Source organism: Dreissena polymorpha, chromosome 13, assembly GCF_020536995.1.
Source record: "Dreissena polymorpha isolate Duluth1 chromosome 13, UMN_Dpol_1.0, whole genome shotgun sequence".
Classification (NCBI taxonomy): Eukaryota; Metazoa; Mollusca; class Bivalvia; order Myida; family Dreissenidae; genus Dreissena; species Dreissena polymorpha.
The window spans coordinates 39,170,783-39,191,891 of NC_068367.1; the positions used below are offsets into that span (position 1 = coordinate 39,170,783).

Consider the following 21,109-nt stretch of genomic DNA (forward strand, 5'->3'; position numbering starts at 1 on the left):
GTCGGTCCGACGAAGGTTAGTATTGTCTGACTTCTATGTCCCTTGAGATGTAACCTTCATATTTGGTATGCATGTGTATATGGACAAGGTCTTTCCATACGCACACAAATTTTGACCCCTGCGACCTTGATGTTGAACTTAGGGTCCGCGTTTAGATTTCAAAATATGCGTTTAGGTTTTGAAAAATGCTCATTACTTCTATGTCCCTTGAGATATAACCTTCATATTTGGTATGCATGTGTATATGGACAAGGCCTTTCCCTACGCACAAAAACTTTGACCCCTGTGACCTTGACCTTGAACTTAGGGTCCTTGTTAAGGTTTCGAAATCTGTGTTTAGGTTTCGAAAAAAGCTCATAACTTTATCAAGCGTTTATTGGGGGCATAAGTCATCCTATGGTGACAGCTCTTGTTAAGCATTTTCATTGGCTTAGTTTTCGTTTGATTGACCAATCGCATTTTGTTATTTTACTGAAATGATGTTGCACTGTCAAATGACATCACGAAATGTAAACATTATTCAGAATTTATCATTATGTTTGCTTAAATATTTATTTAATTTGCTTTTTTAAAAGCATGTGATAAAAAAGATCTGACACTCGTCATATCATACCATATTTCATTAAACTCGTCCAGGGAATTCGTTAGTAAGCGAGCCGTCCTGAGCGCGTTTAACAAAATATGGTATGATATGACAACTAGTGCCTGGGCTGGTCTTCATAAAGCTGCTAAGGCAAATCTTAACATAAGTTGGATTTAAGGGAAAAAAAATAAAATTCAATTTTCTATTGAAATTCTAATGATTTCATTTTTGTAATGCCAAAATACTGTTCTTCCATGCAAAATTGACATAAGTAAATCAATTAAATGAAAAAATACACCAAAATGAAAGAGCAAAAGACCTAAGGAATTTTTTATTATTTAAGGAATTTTCTTAAGTTTAACCTTAGGAGCTTTATGAATACCAGTCCAGATCCAATATTTCACACAAGCATAAAACTCTGTTTTACCAGATAGAGGCTCATTTTTAGTTAAATGTCAGGGTAACGTGCTCCTGCTATTTAGTTGTCCTCTTAAGATTGTCAGCTCAAACATGTTTAATATCTTTGAAAATTCAGTATTTTTTCACCTTTGGAGCTCGGTTTTTGGTCAATTTTCTCGTCACAATGTACTCATATTTTTTAGTGGGCGGTCAAAAATACCAGTGTGATAATACATTTTCAGTAGTGAGAATCATCATGGTTTCCTCACAAATATCAGTATATTAAAATTTGTTCATACTTTACCATGTATAACGCGCAAACATGTATCAAATTTTGTTATACCATATTAAAGGATCAAATTTTTAGCCGGATTTTTTTCGAAAAAATCTCGGCTTATAGATTGATGTTGTCGGGCGGGCGGGGGGGGCGGGGGGGCGGGCGGGCGGGCGGGGTGGCGGCGTGCTCGAAAATGTTAAAGTTCTTATTTCATGGTATAACTTTGGTATGCTTGGACCTAGAGTCTTCAAACTTGACATGAAGGTTGGCCAGGATTAACAGATGACCACTGGTCATTTCAAGGTCATTCATTTGAAGGTCAAGGTCACTGTGACCTTCAATATAAAAAATGTTAAAGTTGTTATAACTTTGGTATGCTTGGACCTAGAGTCTTGAAACTTGACATGAAGGTTGGCCATAACTAGTTAGTAACCACTGGTCATTTCAAGGTCATTCATTTGAAGGTCAAGGTCACTGTGACCTTGAATGTAAAAATGTTAAAGTTCTTATTTCATGGTATAACTTTGGTATGCTTGGACCTAGAGTCTTCAAACTTGACATGAAGGTTGGCCAGGATTAACAGATGACCACTGGTCATTTCAAGGTCATTCATTTGAAGGTGAAGGTCACTGTGACCTTCAATATAAAAATGTTAAAGTTGTTATAACTTTGGTATGCTTGGACCTAGAGTCTTGAAACTTGACATGAAGGTTGGCCAGAACTAGTAAGTAACCACTGGACATTTCAAGGTCATTCATTTGAAGGTCAAGGTCACTGTGACCTTGAATGTAAAAATGTTAAAGTTGTTATAACTTTGGTATGCTTGGACCTAGAGTCTTGAAACTTGACATGAAGGTTGGCCAGAACTAGTAAGTAACCACTGGACATTTCAAGGTCATTCATTTGAAGGTCAAGGTCACTGTGTCATAGTATTATTTCATCTAAGTTTATTTTCTTACATTTGATAATGAAATTGATGGAAACTTCAAACAATATGTTACTAATTTGCTAATAAAAAAATTGAGATCAAACTTTCCTAATTGTCAATTCAAGTTCATATTTGTGACCTTAAATGTTATTGTTGTTCATGTATATGCATGCATTCAAAACATAACACAAGGTTTGCTCATGCCTTGAAAAGTACTTACATTTCATTTTGACCTTTGAACAATATTTCAGTAATTTAAGTATTGCATTGACAAAAACACGAAAGTTACTTTCCTGTCATTTAAATAAAAAATCCGGCTTCAATGCGGTCATCTCCGACCGCGGAACTCTTGTTAATAATTAAGATAACTGTTAAATCTGCCGCCATTTTACTATTGCACAATCTGTTGTACCAATATATGATGCGCACCATTTTCTTAAATAGAAATTTAGGGGTATAAGACTGCGCATAAAACATTGTAAAGTACAGTGTGTTTTTTACTTTCAGTTTGGCCAGAAGGCCAATGTGGAGTACAGTACAATAAACTTGAGCCCCGCTATGGGAAAATGGGGCTTTATTCATGTGCCTTAAGTGTGACACTTTCCAGCAATCTTGATTTTTGCTAAAAAGAGACTTCCATGAAACAAAAAGTAAAATAAAAACAGAAAGTGTCATCCCTGATAAGCCTGTGTGAACTGCACGGGCTGATCTGGAATGGCGCTCTAAGTACATGCATTTAAACCTGTTTTCCCTGAGGATTATTAATAACTTTTTTTTTTTTTTTAAATTTTCAGTTTGGCCAGAAGGCCCATGTTGAGTGTGCAAGGTTTTCACCGGATGGTCAGTACCTGGTGACAGGGTCAGTGGACGGATTTGTGGAGGTGTGGAACTTTACGACAGGAAAGATCCGCAAAGATTTGCGCTACCAGGCCCAGGTACTGATTGATTGGTTGTTTGTGACTGATGGATTTTTTTTATTCCTTTGTGTTTGAATGTATTGTTAAGTGATGGATTCAGATGAGACACGAGTTATAATTCCTCTTGCTGTAAAAAATGAAGTATGAAACAGATGAGAAGAATGAACCAGTGTCTTAATTGTTTAGCTTGTCTAAAGACTTTGTGTCCTATAGTAATTTGATGTTTGTACTGTTGTGACAAGTTTTATGCAAACATGTTTAGAAATTTATTAATAAGAACTTGTTTGTCAGAAAACAGACAAGTTTTATCCAAATGTGTTAAATAAGTATTTAATAAAAACATTTTAAATCAGAAAGTAGAAACCAACAAAATGACATTGGAGTTAAATTCCATTAGCTAAAAAAAGTACAAAATTAAGCATCTCTCCACCTCTTAAATAATATCCCCACTTTGACCCTTGGTGTAAATAATGGAGAGTTTGTATTCTAAAAGAAACAAATTGCTTATACCTTTACTTTCAAATGTACACTGCTATAAAAACAATGGCCTTACAATTTGATACATTGAAAATGTAATCCTTATGTTGATATACCATATTTAGTATTTACTCAAGTTTTTGGACAAAAAAGAGGCAGAAATCTGGTAAAATAGCGCTGTAAAATATATTGTTGGAAAATTAATTTTAGTGCTTTAATTATGGATGGAAATCCGTATGTCCCAAAATTAAGAATCACAAAAAATAATTATTTTGGCTTAATAGTGGGGTGTCCGGAAATTTATATTGTCCGAAAACTTTGAGTTATTAAGGTAAGTATATATTTTTTTTCAGGACAATTTCATGATGATGGATGATGCTGTGTTGTGCATGTGCTTCAGTCGTGATTCAGAAATGTTGGCTACTGGGGACCAAGGTGGAAAAATCAAGGTTAGACACATGAAGAAGTACTGACAGTCTGACAGTGTACTTCATGATTACCTCTATGGATTATTATTTCAATTTTTCAATGCCAAATAAGTTATTTTTGACAATGTAAACCAGTCATACTAGTGTCATACAGGGTTCGCACAGGGCTTGAAAAGTGCTTGAAAACGAGTCCTAGGCTTGAAAAGCCCTTGAACAAAGGTTGGCCTTGAAAAAGTGCTTGAAAAGTGCTTATTTCATGTAAAAAAGCCTTGAAAATGTTAATTTCTGCTCAAAATTACTTTTATCATCGCTTTAATTATAAACTTAAATTGTTCTGAAGGGAAATATTACGAAATTTATCATAAATTCCTTCGCGCAAAAAGTTGAGTACGAAATATAAGCTTCGTACACTATTGACTACGAAATGTTATGTATTCACGTCACAGATTATGTGTACTACGTCAGAGGTTCTTTATTGTGATCAATTTCCGTGAGTGAAATTGCAGCGATGGGGAAGTGTCGTTTCAAACCAGGCTGGTTAACTGAATATTCCTGGGTACAGAAAACAAATGACATTCGAAAAGCACATTGTCGGGTCTGTATGAAGACCATTGATGGTGGGGGGATGGGGGAAAGCGCTTTGAAAAGCCACAAGAAAGGGGAAACCCACACAGAAAACATGAAATTGAGAAGCAATGTGTTTGTTTGTAATAACTTTAAGAAGTAAATACATATGTGAGACTCATTGAGTTAAGGATGGATAACATGTATTTGTATGTAATTAAATAACATGTATGAGTTAATATGGAATAAGTTTAATGTGTTTGAGCAAATAAATGACATTTACTGTGTTAATCTGGCTTGAAAATGCATTTTTTAAAGGAAACTAGCGTACTGTTCTTGACCTTGAAAATGAAAATTTGGCCTTGAAAAGTCCTTAAAAAGTGCTTGAATTTAGGTTTGAGATTTCTGTTTGAACCATGGTCATACCAATGTCATTTTTCATTTTGGATCATGAAAATATAAGTGTTAAATGAGGAAGATTGTAAAATGATCAAACATCAGTCAACAGATCACCATCCAGTAAATCTCTGGTTCAAAGGTAAGATTAAGTCAAATTAGCATGTGTTTGGAATATTTTGCTTAAAAGCAAATTAAAATAATAGCCCTTTGCAGCTTATGCCATGATTGCTGATGTTCAGTTTGTATACCCATAAATCGAGTTTGATCTCATATTGTAAAATTTTGTTGTAGAACAACATATTCTTCATTAAAATAAAACATTTACTAAGCTAACTTATCTGAAGAAATAAACATAGCGAGTTTTATTCATTTCTCTTGGCAATACATTTTCAAAGTTTCCTCATTGAAATAACCTACTGACTTATTATGCATTCATCAAAGTTCACATCACAATTTTGTGAATTCAGTTAATCTGTTATTCTTGCTTAATCATAATTTCTTGGATTATTTCAAAATGTCTTATATAATACTTAAAAAAAAAGAGAGCATTTGTTGAACATTTTATTTCGGACCCACGAAAAAGCCACACAAATTATTTTCGAAGGAAAACTATTGATTTCACAGTATTTGCTAATTACCTTGACAATGCCTGGATTCAGGTATGGAAAATCCCCACTGGGCAGTGCCTACGTAAGTTTCATGTAGAGAGCCCACAACAAGGGGGTCACGTGCTGAATACAAAGGCATTGTGTTTTTTTTCACCATTTGGGAATGGAGCCGGGACTCAAATTGGGAAATTAGTGTTGTTGTTGTTGTTTTGCTAACAATTGCTACAAAGTTGAGAATAGAAATGTTTTCAATGTTATATTTTACCAAGGTTCATTTTTTGGAAACCTTCAAATGGGAATTTTTAGGGCCCGTTTGTGAAAACTATTTACCTTTTTTTTTATTGGGAATGAGGCAGAATGTCGGCCCTGAATTTTAAATAACAAAAAACACTGCAAGGTCCATAACTCTGACCAGCAATTTAGCAGAATTACACCCCTTCGGTACCTTTTATGTCCCCCACTATAGTAGTGGAGGACATATTGTTTTTGCCCTGTCTGTTGGTCTGTTGGTTGGTCTGTTGGTCTGTTGGTTGGTTGGTTGGTTGTTATCCCCACGCTTTTTGAAAAAAAGGTGGGGATATTGTGGTTATCTCCGCCGTCCGTCCGTCCGTCCGTCTGTCCGTCCGTCCGTCCGTCCTGGCCACTATCTCCTCCTACACTAAAAGCACTAGAACCTTGAAACTTACACACATGGTAGCTATGAGCATATGTGCGACCCTGCACTATTTGGAATTTTGATCTGACCCCTGGGTCAAAAGTTATAGCGGTTGGGGTGGGGCCGCGTCAGAAATTATCACTCAGTTTTTTAGGTTATTTTACATTTACTTCTTTATTTCTACACCGATTCACTTCAAATTGATACTGGACCTCTCTTATGACAATACGGTCAATCTCAACCATGCATGGCCCCATTCCCAACCCTGGGGCGCCCCGCCCACATAGGCCACACCCACCAAAAATTTCCATTTACTATAATTTTTTCATTTCTACACGGATTCACTTCAAATTGATACTGAACTTTTGTTATGACATTAGGGTCAATCTCAACTATGCATGGCCCCAATCCCAACCCTGGGGCGCCCGCCCACATAGGCCACACCCACCAAAAAATTCCATTTACTTTAACTTTTTTATTTCTACACGGATTCACTTCAAATTGATACTGAACTTCCCTTATGACATTAGGGTCAATCTCAACTATGCATGGCCCCATAACCAACCCTGGGGCCCCGCCCACATAGACCACACCCACCCAAAATTGCCTTTACTATAATTTCTTCATTTCTACACCGATTCACTTCAAATTGATATTGAACTTCTCTTATGACAATACAGTCAATCTCAACTATGCATGGCCCCATTACCAACCCTGGGGCGCCCCGCCCACATAGACCACACCCACCCAAAATTGCCTTTTACTATAATTTCTTCATTTCTACACCGATTCACTTCAAATTGATACTGAACCTCTCTTATGACAATACGGTCAATCTCAACTATGCATGGCCCCATTACCAACCCTGGGGCCCCGCCCACATAGACCACACCCGCCCAAAATTGCCTTTTACTATAATTTCTTCATTTCTACACCGATTCACTTCAAATTGATACTGAACTTCTCTTATGACAATACGGTCAATCTCAACTATGCATGGCACAATTACCAATCCTGGGGCGCCCTGCCCACATATGTCACACCCACCCAAAATTGCCTTTTACTATAACTTCTTCATTTCTACACCAATTCACTTCTAATTGATGATGAACTTCTCTTATGACAATACGGTCAATCTCAGCTATGCATGGCCCCATTACCAACCCTGGGGCACACCTAGGTCAAACATTCGGCGTGGGGATACGCGTCGGCCTCTGCCGCGCCATTTCTAGTTTGGTTTGCGCCAACTTTAACATTTGCATTAACTTTTGCAATATTGAAGATAGCAACTTGATATTTGGCATGCATATGTATCTCATGGAGCTGCACATTTTGAGTGGTGAAAGGTCAAGGTCAAGGTCATCCTTCAAGGTCAAAGGTCAAATACATGGGTCAAAATCGCTCATTTAATGTACACTTTTGCAGTATTTCAATATTCAAGATAGCAACTTGATATTTGGCATGCATGTGTATCTCATGAAGCTGCACATTTTGAGTGGTGAAAGGTCAAGGTCAAAGTCATCCTTCAAGGTCAGATGTCAAATATATGTGGCCAACTTTAACATTTGCAATAACTTTTGCAATATTGAAGATAGCAACTTGATATTTGGCATGCATATGTATCTCATGGAGCTGCACATTTTGAGTGGTGAAAGGTCAAGGTCATCCTTCAAGGTCAAAGGTCAAATATATGGGTCAAAATCGCTCATTTATTGTACACTTTTGCAGTATTTCAATATTCAAGATAGCAACTTGATATTTGGCATGCATGTGTATCTCATGGAGCTGCACATTTTGAGTGGTGAAAGGTCAAGGTCATCCTTCAAGGTCAGAGGTCAAATATATGTGGCCAAAATCGCTCATTTTATGAGTACTTTTGCAATATTGAAGATAGCAACTTGATATTTGGCATGCATGTGTATCTCATGGAGCTGCACATTTTGAGTGGTGAAAGGTCAAGGTCATCCTTCAAGGTCAGAGGTCAAATATATGTGGCCCAATCGCTTATTTTATGAATACTTTTGCAATATTGAAGATAGCAACTTGATATTTGGCATGCATGTGTATCTCATGGAGCTGCACATTTTGAGTGGTGAAAGGTCAAGGTCATCCTTCAAGGTCAAATATATGGGTCAAAATTGCTCATGTAATGTCACTGTTGCAATATTGAAGCTAGCAATTTTATATTTGAAATGCATGTGTATCTCATGGAGCTGCACATTTTGAGTGGTGAAGGGTCAAGGTCAAGGTCATCCTTCAAGGTCAAACATCATATAGGGGTCAAGGTCATCCTTCAAGGTCAAACATCATATAGGGGGACATTGTGTTTCACAAACACATCTTGTTGTACTTCAGAAGTTAAGGTTAACATTGGCGTCCAACAAGTCTTATTTCTAGCTGACATACAGAAATAGCATGGGGTTGCATTTTGGGCAAGTTGGTTTGAGGTCAAGGTCACTGTTGCAAAAATGGTTAAAAAAATGTCTGCTCAATAACATCAAGTAATATGGAGATATTTTACTGAACTTGTTTGTGTAGATATGTATGAGGCAGATCTATAGAAGCAAATTTTCAAAGTTTTCTCATTGAAATATCTTATTGACTTATTTGCTAAGTTCGGTAACAATGTGTGTATTGGGCGAAAGTGGCATAGTGGATAATTTTGGTGTCCGCCTATGGACTGAGAGGTCGCAGGTTTGATCCTCTGTTTTTTTAGATCTCCCGTATATAGACACCAAGAACCGGCCTACCGAGGCAATAGATGCAAGAGCATTTCAATAAGCGTAGGCTTTTGATGCAATTAAGCTAAAATAAATAGGTTCAAACTTTGTTACAAAAATTATTTTGGAATAAAAAATATTGGTTTTAAAGTATTTTCTAATAATCGTGACAATGCATACCTTCAGGTGTGGAAGATCTTCTTGGACAGTGCCTAAGTAATTTTTCAGAGTTTGCTTATTGAAATATCTTCATGACTTATTTGCTTATTACTGTGACAGTTCATGCATTAATGTATGGAAGATTTTCAGTGTGTTGGTTGTAAGTGTTGGCTGAACATTTGATTTCGTAATTGAGCGGACCATTAAAAATCGGTAAAACATTGTGTCCATCACATAATAACGGTTTAAATGTGTTTTTCTAATAACCTTGGCAATGCGTGCATTCAGGTATGGAAGATTCTCACTGGTCAGTGCCTACGTAAGTTTGAGAGGGCCCACAACAAGGGGGTCACATGCGTCAACTTCTCCAAGGACAACGGCCAGCTTCTCAGCGCATCCTTTGATCAGGCAATCAGGTAATCAATAGTCTTTCTAGATTGGTAACCTCCCCTTATCTATCGCTACTCTCTATATAGGGATCGTTACAGGCTAATTTTAACGGTCCAATTTTGGACCGGTTATTTTTAGAAACATATCAGGGGAAGTAATCTGTGTACCATTTCCGGTTTATTTTCCCGAACTTTTTGACAGCTGACAGGTAAGAATAAAAGCTCGTTCTAGTCAAATAAGATTCATAATACATATGCAGCTTGAATACTAAATGATATATTATATCCTCGAGTTACTTAAAAGTGGAAATTCTTAATTTGTGAGCATGTGAATCTTTGTATTTGATCTAGTTTTCAACTGAATGATAGAGAGATTAGAAAATAATCTGGGAAACCCCTCGCGCGAACCATAACATTGTAACGTAACGCCATGAACAGCGCTATCGATTGGTCTTCGCGTTATCCAATTAAAATTGCCGATACATTAGCCTGTACCTGTTGTATATTATAGTCAACAGAGTCAACGGCTATATTCAACGGGGGACCAGTTAATAGTCTTTCTAAATTAAAAAACAACAACAACAGATTTATCATTGTCAATACTTCCAATAAGCATGTTTCAATCAAGTAGTCAGGTATGCAGTTTTTTGTCTTAATACAAAAACAGATTTATCATTGTTAATTCTACGCTGTATTCAGTGGTCTTCCAATATACAAAAAAAACAAATGAATTATTGTGCAATCAGTTATGCAGTGGTCTCTTAATGTATAATAAAACAACAGATTTATTATTGTGCAATCAGGTATATAGTGTTCTTTCAATATATACAAAAACAGCAACAGATTTATTTTTAGCTCGACTATTATATATGAAATATATATAGTGGAGCTATCCTACTCACCCCGGCGTCGGCGTTTGCATTGGCGTTGGCGTTAGCGTTGGCGTGCAAATGTTAAAGTTTGCGTACTACCCCAAATATTTTCAATGTCCCTTGACATATTGCTGTCATATTTTGCATACTTGTTTACCAACATGACCCCAACCTATAAACAAGAGCAGACAACTCTATCAAGCATTTTGTAATAATTATGGCCCCTTTTCCACTTAGAATATGCAGCAAATGTTAAAGTTTGCGTACTACCCCAAATATTTCCTATGTCCCTTGACATATTGCTTTCATATTTTGCATACTTGTTTACCAACATGACCCCAACCTATAAACAAGAGCAGACAACTGTATCAAGCATTTTGACAGAATTATTGCCCCTTTTATACTTAGAATATGCATATTATTGATAATTCTGTGTTAAAGTTTGTGTACTACCCCAAATATTTCCTATGTCCTTTGACATATTGCTTTTATATTTTGCATACTTCTTTACCAACATCACCCCAATCTATAAACAAGAGCAGACAACTATATCAAGCATTTTGACACAATTATGGCCCCTTTTATACTAAGATAATTGAATATTTTGCTTAAATTGCCATAACTTCTTTATTTATGATCAGATTTTATTAATACTTTGACAAAACAACACTTACCTGAATACCACCCAAACAATACCCCACGCCTCACCCAAGATTCACTGCTCCCCCCCCCACCTCCACCCCCCCCCCCCAATTTTTTAGCTCACCTGAGCGATAGCTAGGGGTGAGCTATTGTGATCACTCGGCATCCGGTGTCCGTCCGTCCGTCCGTCTGTCTGTAAACAATTTGTAAACATCTTCTTCTACTAAACCATTGAGCCAATTTCAACTAAATTTCATGTGGAGCATCCCTAGGTCATGGGACAAAAGAATTGTTAAAAAAAAATTGATCACATAACCAAGATGGCCGCCATGACCATATATGGTAAAAACCTTTAAAAATCTTCTTGTCAGAAACCGCTCATCAGATTTTCAAAAAAATTCACAGGGATGACCTTTGAAGGCTCCCCTGAAAAAGATGTTCAAAGAAATTTGATTCGTCAAAAAACATGGCCGCAGGAGCTCGTTGAACTTTGCATGTTTATTCGTTTTTGCCTATTTTGTGAAAACTTTCAAAAATCTTCCACATTTTTTGTCCGATCCTTTCCAAATTTGCACAGTGTCTTTATATCAATGAGGACACAAACTCTACAAAAAAATGAGCATTATTGGTCCATGAAGTACAGAATTACCTCCCCTTGAATTGAGAAAATGGTGTTTATGCAATAAAGTCCAAATTTTTCATCCAATTCTTTCCAAACTTGTAAGGATTTAGCATGGTTCAAACAAGGAAACAACTACGGTTTATGCATGTTCTTTTTATTACAGATTTGCCTCCCTTTAATTCATTTAAAATCTCATTTTACAGCAGAGGTTCCAAATCTGACCTGTAAATGAGCCCCATATTTACTGCCAGTGCTAGGTTACCTTTTCCCATTTGATCATTCTTAAGTATTGGTCTTGTAATGCTGCTACTGCTTCTGCTACTGCTACTGCTACTACAACTACTACTACTACTACTACTACTACTACTACTACTACTACTACTACTACTACTTCTACTACTACTACTACTAATAATTCTTCTACTACTACTACTACTACTACTACTACTACTACTACTACTACTACTACTACTACTGCTACTACTACTACTACTTCTACTACTACTACTAGTACTACTACTACTACCACCACCACCACCACCACCACCACCATCACCACGTCTACTATTACTACTTCTACTACTACTGCCACTACTACTACTACTTTTACCACTACTACTACTACTACTACTACTACTACTACTACTACTACTACTACTACTACTACTACCACTACTACTACTACTACTACTACTACTACTACTACTACTACTACTACTACTACTACTACTTCTACTACTACTACTACTACTACTTCTACTACTACTACTACTACTACAACTACTATTACTACTACTACTACTACTACAACTACTATTACTACTACTACTACTACTACTACTACTACTACTACTACTACTACTACTACTACTACTACACCACCACCACCACCATTCACAGTGACAAAAAACGTATTCACACAATGGCTGCTACTACAACTTATAGCCCATATAGGGGGGCATGCATGTTTTACAAACAGCCCTTGTTTCTATGGGATTTTAACCACAACTGTTCATGTTTATCTCCGACACATATTTTTAGGTCACCTGTCATGAAGTGACACAGTGAGCTTATGTGATCGTGTGATGTCCGGCGTCCGTTGTGCGTGCCTGCGTGTGTCCGTGCGTCCGTCCGTCAACAATTTGTTTGTGTAGACAGTAGAGGTCACAGTTTGCATCCAATCTTGATGAAATTTGGTCAAAATGTTTATCTTGATGAAATCCGGTTTGGGATTGTATTTGGGTCATCTGGGGTCAAAAACAAGGTCACTAGGTCAAATAATAGAACAACCTTCTGTAGACAATAGAGGTCACAGTTTTCATCCAATCTTTATGAAATTTGGTCAGAATGTTTATCTTGATGAAATCTGGGTTGGGATTTTATTTGGGTCATCTGGGGTCAAAAACTAGGTCACTAGGTCAAATAATAGAAAAACCTTGTGTAGACATTAGAGATCAGTTTTCATCCAACCTTTATGAAATTTGGTCAGAATTCTAGATGAAATCTGGGTGTGATTGTATTTGGGTCATCTGGGGTAAAAATCTAGGTCAAATAAATAGAAAAACCTTGTGTTGACAATAGAGGTCACAGTTTTCATCCAATATTTATGAACTGTGGTCAGAATGTTTATCTTGATGAAATCTGGATTGGGATTGTATTTGGGTTATCTAGAGTCAGGAACTAGGTCACTAGGTCAAATCATAGAAAAACATTGTGTAGACAATAGAGGTCATAGTTTTCATCTGATCTTAATGAGTCAGGTGAGCGATTCAGGGCCATCATGGCCCTCTTGTTTTTTATTTTTTCCTTTTTTTATTTTTAAAAGATCATCTAATAAATGACCACACCCCACAATATACCCCCTCTCAACCAAATTAAATTATTGAATATGGGCAATATTCCCATGATGGCTTACGTTATACTGTCAAGCACTCGAATAGTCGAGGGCGCTGTTGTCTGACAGCTCTTGTTAATTGTACTTTCTAATAAGCATTGATAGATGACATCCCAAGCAAAACTGTAAAAGCATCCTCTTTACAGATGATTTCCTCATGTTTATCTAGTTTTACAAATTGTTTTGCTGAATCTGTGTGCAAATACATAGTTTTGGTCAACCATTTAAGGAGGGGGGGTTCTTTGCTGACGTGAACGCAATACCCTGTAAATACAGTACTAATTTCAGTTGCAAAAAAATGCCAGTCGTGTTGGACAATGTTTGTATAAAACACTGTTTTAAGGTATCGCCTAGTGCTGGCAGATAATACAGGGCAAACAATGGTAATACTGGACTTTTCTAGGCAATAGTGAATTATACTAGCGAATGAAAGAATGCACTAAACAGAATTACCTCTATATAATACTTAAATATGGCAATGACAGGCCGGTTTGTGAGAATTTTACTACTGACTTGGTATATTATTTTGCGAAGACATAAATTGTCCTGTCATTAAGACATGAAATTTAAACTTATTAATTAAAAGGTAATTGAACTCTAACCTTAAAATATATTTTTACATACAGTGATTTTTTTTGCCCAAAATTCCAGCCTTTTACAGGCTGTTTCCCAATTTCAAAAAGTAACCCAAAATCTTTCCCCAAAATAGATGCCAAATATTCCAATACACTTGATAATTGGTTAATTTTTTAATACACTGGTATAATTCTGTAGCACTTTATAACATAAATAAAAAAATGCTATTAAGCACGCACTAATAAATAAAGAAATACTGCTCTTTATAATCCTAATAATAATGTTTAATATTCTCAATCCAAACGGCACAGGCTGCAAAATATAAAGAAAAAAAAATTACTGACATATTTTAGGTAAACATTTATGACCCAAACTGTTGTAATTGTTTGTGTTTTGCTAAGTTTGGAAAACAGTTCATATTAACAAAAGGCTAAATAATCACTGATTTGCACCTTTTCAGATGTAAATAAACATTTATATACAAAACAGACAAATGCTTTATATATAGGCTAGCGCATCTTTGGATGTTAAGTTTGGGGAAGACGTATTCATTTGCATTGGTCTTGAATTTGTAAGGAGGCGGAATCACGGTTATAAGCAAAAATAAAACAGACTCAAATAAAACCAGTTCTGCAGTCTATCTCTACCTACTAATGGTTTTCATGGTTTTCTAGGAAATTCACTGAAATCAAAATTGTTGTTAAAAGACAAATTGACAACATTAAATGAAAATTATTACTTTAAGAACCAGTATTTCTTAAATAACCACCATGTCATTGCTATTATGCAGGGTCCATGGACTGAAGTCTGGCAAGGCACTGAAAGAGTTCACGGGCCATACCTCCTTCGTGAATGATGCAGTGTTTACACAAGACGGGCATCATGTTATCAGGTAACAATGAAAATAAACCTTGCACTGTGAAAAGGGGGTTTAAAGGGGCCTTTTTACAGATTTTGGCATGTATTGAAGTTTGTCAGGAAATATTTTTTGGATCTTAAAAAGTCCAGTAAAAAACAAGAATAAAATTAAAGAAAGAAAAAAAAGTAAAAGTCTATTGCTTAGACCACTCGGCCATCCGTGCTCATACAATGATTGATGTATTTTATACTTTATATAAGCAATCCTCGTAGTATCACAAAATATAAGGACAACAACAGAACTCTCCAAATTATTCAATCGTTTCCCGTAACAAAGCTTTATGATTTTCACGTTTTTAAATCGTCAAAAGATGCATTTAATGGATATTTTAAAGCATGCTAAATGTTCACTAATACTGTTTCCTCACAAATATCATAAATGCAAAGAAATATTGCGAATCTGAAACAATTATTTAAAATTTTGTCAATCTACCAAACGTGAAAAGGCCTCTTTAACACATGTGCGTTAACACGCCGGGTATGCGAATACTTCGTTGACGGATGGCACTTCACTAACAGAGAACAACAAACGCCACGCGTGAGAGGTAAGTTCCTCTGTTTTATTTAAAGTTATATCCTAAAGATTAGTTTTTAAGACAAGACACATGGTCGAGTTGATAAATGGTGTATCCTTTTGTATTGGGAATGCACAATTTCACGGCAGAATGGTACGGTTTTGCCCAAAAAATAGAAAATTCGATCGGAAAACAGCATAAACTGGATGAACAGTAAACATTTTAACAAAATAAAACTACTTAGAATTATTGCAAAAAATTGTTTGCTATTCCAGCATGTAGAGTAATCACTGTGCTTCAAATACTGAAATTTTGATAGTATTCAATGAAATATAAACAAAGATAGTGCATGTTGTAATAGGTGGCATACATAAAGTTGCAGGCACTTTGTTTACCGATAAAGGGCACTTCAGATTACGGAGACTTTCAACAAAGCGGGCACTCTAATAACTGAGTTTTATCTTCTACCTTAAATGCATTTATTTAAATTATGGCTATTTATACGAAACATTTTGAAAATATATTTTTCAAAAGTCACATTTCTATTAATTTATACTATGTTTATTATAATTGCAATTTTCAAATAAGATAATATTTATTATTAAATAAATGTGTACATAATGAACTTGTTTTTTATTGGTAACTTGAGATTCAGAGAAATGAAAATACAACGGATAATGCGGATCAACACAATCGTGTTTAATTTTACTTATAGCAGGGCTCTAGATAACGGTAGTGAAGAGGTCTTTATGAGGCAAATACACATTTGTTCTTCATAAAATCCTATGTCGGTTGTGCTTATTTGAATCGCATCATCAAGACGATACTTATGCGTAGCAACAAAATTAAAAAGAGAATGGTAAAACTGCCTTAATTTTGAGCCCTGCTTATAGGGAGCACTTCCCTTAACGCAACGCTAACGTTTGCTCGAAGTGCGAATCACCTGACCCTAAATCACTGTATTGGTTGAGTTTAAAGAAACAGGGGTAAAATTAAATCGTAAAAACAACTGATTCTGGAAAAAAGGAATGCGTACATAAAATGTTTAAATGTCATATTATGGAGTCAGTACTTAGTATACCCCCACACACGAAGTTTAGGGTGCTATATAGGATAGAACTTGTCTGTCTGTCAGTCTGTCGGTCGGTCGGTCTGTATTAAGAGTCCGCTCTCTCGGTTTACATCCGATCTTCACCAAACTTGGTCAGAAGTGGTATCTAGATGGAATTTTATGTAGTTACGAGTGGAAAAAACTTTCCACAACTTTCGCACATGATTGGCCTACATGTATGTTTGTCCTCGATGTGCTTCCTTTTATCTTCATCAGTCTTAAAGAACTGAGTGCACACTGAGCACTTTATGCATCCATCCTCATGTGTCTTCAAATGACGCTTCAAGTAGGCTTTCCTAGCATAACTGGCCTCACAAATTCCACACGAGAACCGTTCGCTTGTACACAATTCTTCTTCTAAACTAATGTCCAACAACGAACTGTCGGCGGCATTCATAAGCTCCGACTCACTCATCCTGTAATAAATAATTGTGTCACTTATATGCAACTTCATATGCAGCATGTGCTGTGTTTATATTAAAAACAAAGACGGATATGCATAACTTTTTACACCACTGTCGTGTGAATAAATTGACCCCGCCCGTTCTTTTATTGCTATTTTCGTTTACTGGCATTGAGCCAAAAAGTTCCAATAGAATTTCGGACCTGCATCGCTGCTGATATTAATCTCTGAGAGGCAGTTTAAGAAGAGTGATCATTCATGACATGCTATCTAATATATAAGTAAATAGCCTTAGTACCTTCATTTGAACATAAAGATAAATGCTTTAGATCAACCGTTTAGAACGTAATTTAAAATATATGGTCATATAGATTTAACTCATTAGACATATCCAATTTGTTTAACATTTATCTTTCACATTTATACAAAATCATAATCATATTTCAAAGGGATAAGAACATGCTGCGGTAATTCGTTTTTTATTTGCGTACTAAATACATACATTTTTATTTATTGCCTGCTAACTTTAACAGTATTCCACAGCGAATTCTGCATTTTTGATTCACAAAAAACGAGTGTGTTATATCTGGAAAAAAGTGTCTAGATGTCGGGAAACGAAGTGCCATTGTTTTTTAGATGATCGGTAAACGAAGTGCAGATGAAAAATGTGCATGCGACTCTTAAAACATTTGAATTATCTCAAATGCATTAGTAAACTAAAATGTAACATGTTGTAACATTACTGGATATATTGATCTTTTATTTCGAATAGTAAGCACGTTCTTGATTTATTTCCAAGTATGTTTATTTTGTTAAAATATGTACTGATCATTCAATTCATGCTTTAAAAATAATTCACCGTTTTTCCGCGAATTTCTTTCTTCGCAATACGAAGTGCTATACCATTAATCACCCAAACAATGTTCTGTGTCCAAAAACCAAATAAACAGAACATAAATACAAAAAAGCTGAAGAACTCACCTCTCGCGCGTGGCTTTTGTTGTTCTCTGTTAGTGAAGTGCCATCCGTCAACGAAGTATTCGCTTACCCGGCGTGGTTAAGTGTAGTCCCAGATAAGTGCAGTCCACGCAGACTAATCAGGGACGACACTTTCCGCTTTTTTTCACATGAAGGAAGACTCTTTCTCATGAAAATCCAGTTTTATTATCATGTCTTCTTTTTAGCTAGCCTTTTCTCAACGTGCTAATGATGAGCTTTTGTACGTTTTTCAGCATCAACATTTACCATGATACACATTTATTTTGCAAACCTCATGAAACTTAGTCAAAGCATTTGTTTCCATTACATCTTCAAAATTTAGTCATGTGAGTTCATAAACGAAGCTTCTAGGTCTCAGTAAAGAAAAAGCTTGTTAACACTCAAGCTGTCACATTTATAGTACAATCTTCATGAAACTTGGTCAGAACATTTGTTCTTATCATATCTCTGCTAAGATGGTTCCAGTGGCTGAAAAACATGGCCACTCGGGGTGGGGAAGTTTTCCTTAGATGGGTACTGTGAAACCTTCTTTACACTCTAGATGTCACATTTTTTATTCAATCATCATGAAACTTAATCAGAAGCTTTGTTCTAATGATATCTGGGCCAAGTTAAAAAATGGTTCCATTCATTGAAAAACATAGCCACAAAGCTTTTGTTACATGGCTTTATTGAAACCAAGTTAACTGTCTTGGAGTTACATTTATTGCCAAATCTTCATGAAACATTCTCAGAATGTCTGTTCTATATAAATCTGCAACTGGATATTTTAGTTTAGATTGTATTTTTGGCTAAATTGAAACCTCTTAAAGCAGGTTGTAATGTCTTCTTTCTGAAAATGATAACAACTATTTAAAGATACTATGATATTTTGATAAGGAAGTTGTTTCTTAATTTCAAATGATATTGAATGACTTAAATTTAATCTTTCCATTGCATCAGATTATTTTATTTATTTTGACTGATATTCATGTAGTGATGAATCCAGTTATACAACAAGAACTCTTTCGTTTGAATCTTATTTGACCTTTCATCCAATATACATGATATGTCAGGAAACGTAATTGGAAGCTGTCCATTTGATCCAAAAATAATTTGCAAGTGACCTCTGGAACTTTCTAAAGACAGCCTAGTTTGCAGGAGAGACAACTAGCTACTGACGTAATGGCTTGTGCCAGTAGAGTTGTTCCCCATATTTTAAGATAAGGTTTCAAAATGTTCGTATACCTTCTGTGTTGGAAAGATTTTCTATTATCAAAAGGGTGTCGTAATAATGTGCCTAAAAATTAAATATTTATGTCTCATCTTGCTTTAAGCGACATTTGTCTAATGCAACAACTTTGAATTCCCCGATGTTTTCACTCAATTTTGATATTGTATTAAGCGACTTATGTGTTACGCGACCAGCGACAGCTGATTTTCGTGTTATTTGATGTACAAATCTTGGATTGAGCAACCACTTTACCGTTACGGGACTAACTTGATCTTCAATTTTTGGTCAGTTTGACATCATCAAAGGAAAGCCACTTCAATTAAAGAAGCCATTAAACAACACTTTCTCATTGATAAAAGGCTTCGTTTGTTTAGCGATCAACATGCTTAATCCAATCGTGTTATATCACATGCATAGCTCCGCCTCTCAAATCTTTTACACGTAATGCAGGTTGAGTAAACGGTTAAGTGCACTACTCGATCAGCTAATATAAAACTAGGATTCAAACATGCAAGTCCCTATTGGTAATCCTTATGCCTCTGTCTTAGCTTAGAAACAATTTCAGGGAAAGGCAGAGTAGTTCCAAGATACCAATATCCTGTAAAAAAAATGGCTAAAGTTTGTGATTACGAAATACTTAAACACATTTATAGTAATTAAAAATGCCCCCTTTCAAAGAAGAGGGGTATATTGTTTTCTTTGATTTTAGTTGGCCTGTCTGTCTGTCGGTAGACCAGTTCATTTTTCATCAATAACTCGTCAACGAATTTACCGCTTTGCTTGATACTTCATACCTGCATTGGCCCTATTGAAATTGGGGTCACTAGGTCAAAAGTCAAGGCCACTGTCACAATAAGTGTGAACATCGTTTCAGATCAATAACTCATCAACGAATTGACCGATTGGCTTAATACTTCACATGTGCATTGGACAGTAGTTGACTCCTATTGAAATTGGTCTGTTCAAATGTCTGTCACAGTGTTTTTTCTCACTACTTTGGGAATGGTGCCGGTACCGGCCAAATTGGGAAAATTAGTGGCGTTTTCATCCAAATTTGGAAATTTATTAATGATGCTGAAAACTTTAGAAAACATGTGCAAATAAAAAGTTGCATATTAAGATCGCAGTGGTAAATGATTTCCTGCAAAGTCCTGTTTCTATTTACACTTTACGAGTTTATTAAACTTAAAACACTCTTTTAACTAAAGCCTTTCTTGAAAGAAACAACGGTATAAATGGGAGCTCTTGAGCTTCATGTTCCATAGGATTACCTTCCTCTGACTGAACAAGGTTTGCGTCAGTAGACTCGACCGTCAATGAAAATTTTCTATAAACATCTGACAACTATGCACTGCAGGACTCCATATTTGATACATAATCCCCAATTTTGAAAGTAAGCATCGTATATATGCGCGATTGATAATCAGTACCGGTAATTTGTTTGGCTGTGTTCATTTTACACCGAACTTGGTTACATGTACATACTACTGAACGAGTTGTATAGTTTATGAGTATGGCTCCATGGCAATGAAGATGCGAACGATTGTGAATCAGTTATGCGTGAAAAACCATGTGCCACTATCAATGGATAGTTATAGTGGTTCTGTGGCGTTGCTGTACCTACCGAACTAATCAGTAATTGCGGTGTACTACTCCGCGAAATAATCGTTGCCAGTTACTTAGGAGACTGATGATGGCAACCCCATGTAATCCTTGTGGAAATTGTGCAATATACTCTTCAAACTGTCATTAATAACATTTATTTCGCCAAGTTGAAAAATTTAACAAATTATTATTTATTTAATTACCTTAAACTTTAAATCTTTTGATGCATTCTCTTA

General features: G+C 35.9%; 1 protein-coding gene and 1 long non-coding RNA gene across 2 annotated transcripts in view; both read left to right on the top strand.

Moving 5' to 3' along the window:
• LOC127855484 (WD40 repeat-containing protein SMU1) overlaps nt 1–21,109 on the top strand; it is a 60,965-nt gene that overhangs the window by 26,926 nt on the left and 12,930 nt on the right. The window contains exons 7-10 of the mRNA XM_052391128.1: nt 2,982–3,122; nt 3,935–4,030; nt 9,403–9,530; nt 14,900–15,001. Of these exons, the coding sequence (XP_052247088.1) occupies nt 2,982–3,122; nt 3,935–4,030; nt 9,403–9,530; nt 14,900–15,001 (467 nt within the window). The remainder of the gene's footprint in view (nt 1–2,981; nt 3,123–3,934; nt 4,031–9,402; nt 9,531–14,899; nt 15,002–21,109) is intronic.
• LOC127855493 (uncharacterized) lies at nt 6,074–8,565 on the top strand. Its single transcript, XR_008037567.1, has 3 exons — nt 6,074–6,109; nt 7,468–7,740; nt 8,044–8,565. It is a non-coding gene; the product is annotated as an uncharacterized LOC127855493 (long non-coding RNA).